The sequence below is a fragment of the Coregonus clupeaformis genome, unplaced genomic scaffold, assembly GCF_020615455.1.
Source record: "Coregonus clupeaformis isolate EN_2021a unplaced genomic scaffold, ASM2061545v1 scaf1266, whole genome shotgun sequence".
NCBI classification, from domain to species: Eukaryota; Metazoa; Chordata; class Actinopteri; order Salmoniformes; family Salmonidae; genus Coregonus; species Coregonus clupeaformis.
The window spans coordinates 22,750-25,000 of record NW_025534720.1 but is presented as its reverse complement, the minus strand read 5'-3'; the positions used below and the strand labels follow the sequence as shown (position 1 = coordinate 25,000).

Sequence of the window (2,251 nt, the reverse complement as noted above, 5' to 3'; positions counted from 1 at the left end):
CCTGGCCCCCCTGCCAGACCCCTCCCTGGCCCCCTGTCAGACCCCTCCCTGGCCCCCTGTCAGACCCCTCCCTGGCCCCCTGTCAGACCCCTCCCTGGCCCCCTGTCAGACCCCTCCCTGGCCCCCTGTCAGACCCCTCCCTGGCCCCCTGTCAGACCCCTCCCTGGCCCCCTGTCAGACCCCTCCCTGGCCCCCCTGTCAGACCCCTCCCTGGCCCCCTGTCAGACCCCTCCCCTCCCTGGCCCCCCTCCCTGGCCCCCTGTCAGACCCCTCCCTGGCCCCCTGTCAGACCCCTCCCTGGCCCCCTTTCAGACCCCTCCCTGGCCCCTGTCAGACCCCTCCCTGGCCCCCTGTCAGACCCCTCCCTGGCCCCCTGTCAGACCCCTCCCTGGCCCCCTGTCAGACCCCTCCCTGGCCCCCTGTCAAACCCCTCCCTGGCCCCCTGTCAGACCCCTCCCTGGCCCCCTGTCAGACCCCTCCCTGGCCCCCTGTCAGACCCCTCCCTGGCCCCCTCTCAGACCCCTCCCTGGCCCCCTGTCAGACCCCTCCCTGGCCCCCTGTCAGACCCCTCCCTGGCCCCCTGTCAGACCCCTCCCTGGCCCCCCTGTCAGACCCTCCCTGGCCCCCCTGTCAGACCCCTCCCTGGCCCCCTGTCAGACCCCTCCCCCTCCCTGGCCCCCCTGTCAGACCCCTCCTGGCCCCCCTGTCAGACCCCTCCCTGGCCCCCCTGTCAGACCCTCCCTGGCCACCTGCCAGGCCCCTCCCTGGCCCCCTGTCAGACCCCTCCCTGGCCCCCTGTCAGACCCCCCCCTGGCCCCCCTGTCAGACCCCTCCCTGGCCCCCTGTCAGACCCTTCCCTGGCCCCCCTGTCAGACCCCTCCCTGGCCCCCTGTCAGACCCCTCCCTGGCCACCTGCCAGGCCCCTCCCTGGCCCCCTGTCAGACCCTTCCCTGGCCCCTGTCAGACCCCTCCCTGGCCCCCTGTCAGACCCTCCCTGGCCCCCTGTCAGACCCTCCCTGGCCCCCTGTCAGACCCCTCCCTGGCCCCCTGTCAGACCCCTCCCTGGCCACCTGTCAGACCCCTCCCTGGCCCCCTGTCAGACCCCTCCCTGGCCCCTGTCAGACCCCTCCCTGGCCCCTGTCAGACCCTCCCTGGCCCCCCTCTCAGACCCCTCCCTGGCCCCCTCTCAGACCCCTCCCTGGCCCCTGTCAGACCCCTCCCTGGCCCCCTCCCTGGCCCCCTCCCTGGCCCCCTGTCAGACCCCTCCCTGGCAACCTGCCAGACCCCTCCCTGGCCCCCCTCTCAGACCCCCTCCCTGGCCCCCTGTCAGACCCCTCCCTGGCCACCTGTCAGACCCCTCCCTGGCCCCCTGTCAGACCCCTCCCTGGCCCCCTGTCAGACCCCTCCCTGGCCCCCTGTCAGACCCCTCCCTGGCCACCTGCCAGACCCCTCCCCCTCCCTGGCCCCCTGTCAGACCCCTCCCTGGCCCCCTGTCAGACCCCTCCCTGGCCCCCTGTCAGACCCCTCCCCTCCCTGGCCCCCTCCCTGGCCCCCTGTCAGACCCCTCCCTGGCCCCCCTGTCAGACCCCTCCCTGGCCCCCTGTCAGACCCCTCCCTGGCCCCCCTGTCAGACCCCTCCCTGGCCCCCTGTCAGACCCCTCGCTGGCCCCCTGTCAGACCCCTCCCTGGCCCCATGTCAGACCCCTCCCTGGCCCCCTCTCAGACCCCTCCCTGGCCCCCTCCCTGGCCCCCTCCCTGGCCCCCCTGTCAGACCCCTCCCTGGCCCCCTGTCAGACCCCTCCCCTGGCCACCTGTCAGACCCCTCCCTGGCCCCCTGTCAGACCCCTCCCTGGCCACCTGTCAGACCCTCCCTGGCCCCTGTCAGACCCCTCCCTGGCCCCCTGTCAGACCCCTCCCTGGCCCTCTGTCAGACCCCTTCCTGGCCCCCTGTCAGACCCCTCCCCCTCCCTGGCCACCTGTCAGACCCCTCCCTGGCCCCCCTGTCAGACCCCTCCCTGGCCCCCTGTCAGACCCCTCCCTGGCCCCCCTGTCAGACCCCTCCCTGGCCCCCTGTCAGACCCCTCCCTGGCCCCTGTCAGACCCCTCCCTGGCCCCCTGTCAGACCCCTCCCTGGCCCCCTGTCAGACCCCTCCCCCTCCCTGGCCACCTGTCAGACCCCTCCCTGGCCCCCTCAGAGCCACCGTACCAGGGTTGGTCCTCACCCTCTCCCGGACCCTTTGGCCTGGCTCCA

At 73.8% G+C, this 2,251-nt stretch overlaps 1 protein-coding gene across 1 annotated transcript in view; it reads left to right on the top strand.

Annotated features, from left to right (window-relative positions):
- The window catches only part of LOC123486551 (basic proline-rich protein-like), a gene marked incomplete at its 3' end in the record, with an annotated part of 6,913 nt that extends 4,964 nt beyond the window's left edge, over positions 1-1,949 (top strand). Inside the window, exon 2 of the mRNA XM_045217899.1 lies at positions 1-1,949. This exon is cut by the window's left edge and continues 294 nt beyond it. Within this exon, the coding sequence (XP_045073834.1) occupies positions 1-1,949 (1,949 nt within the window).
- Between the last annotated feature and the right edge of the window lie 302 nt (positions 1,950-2,251).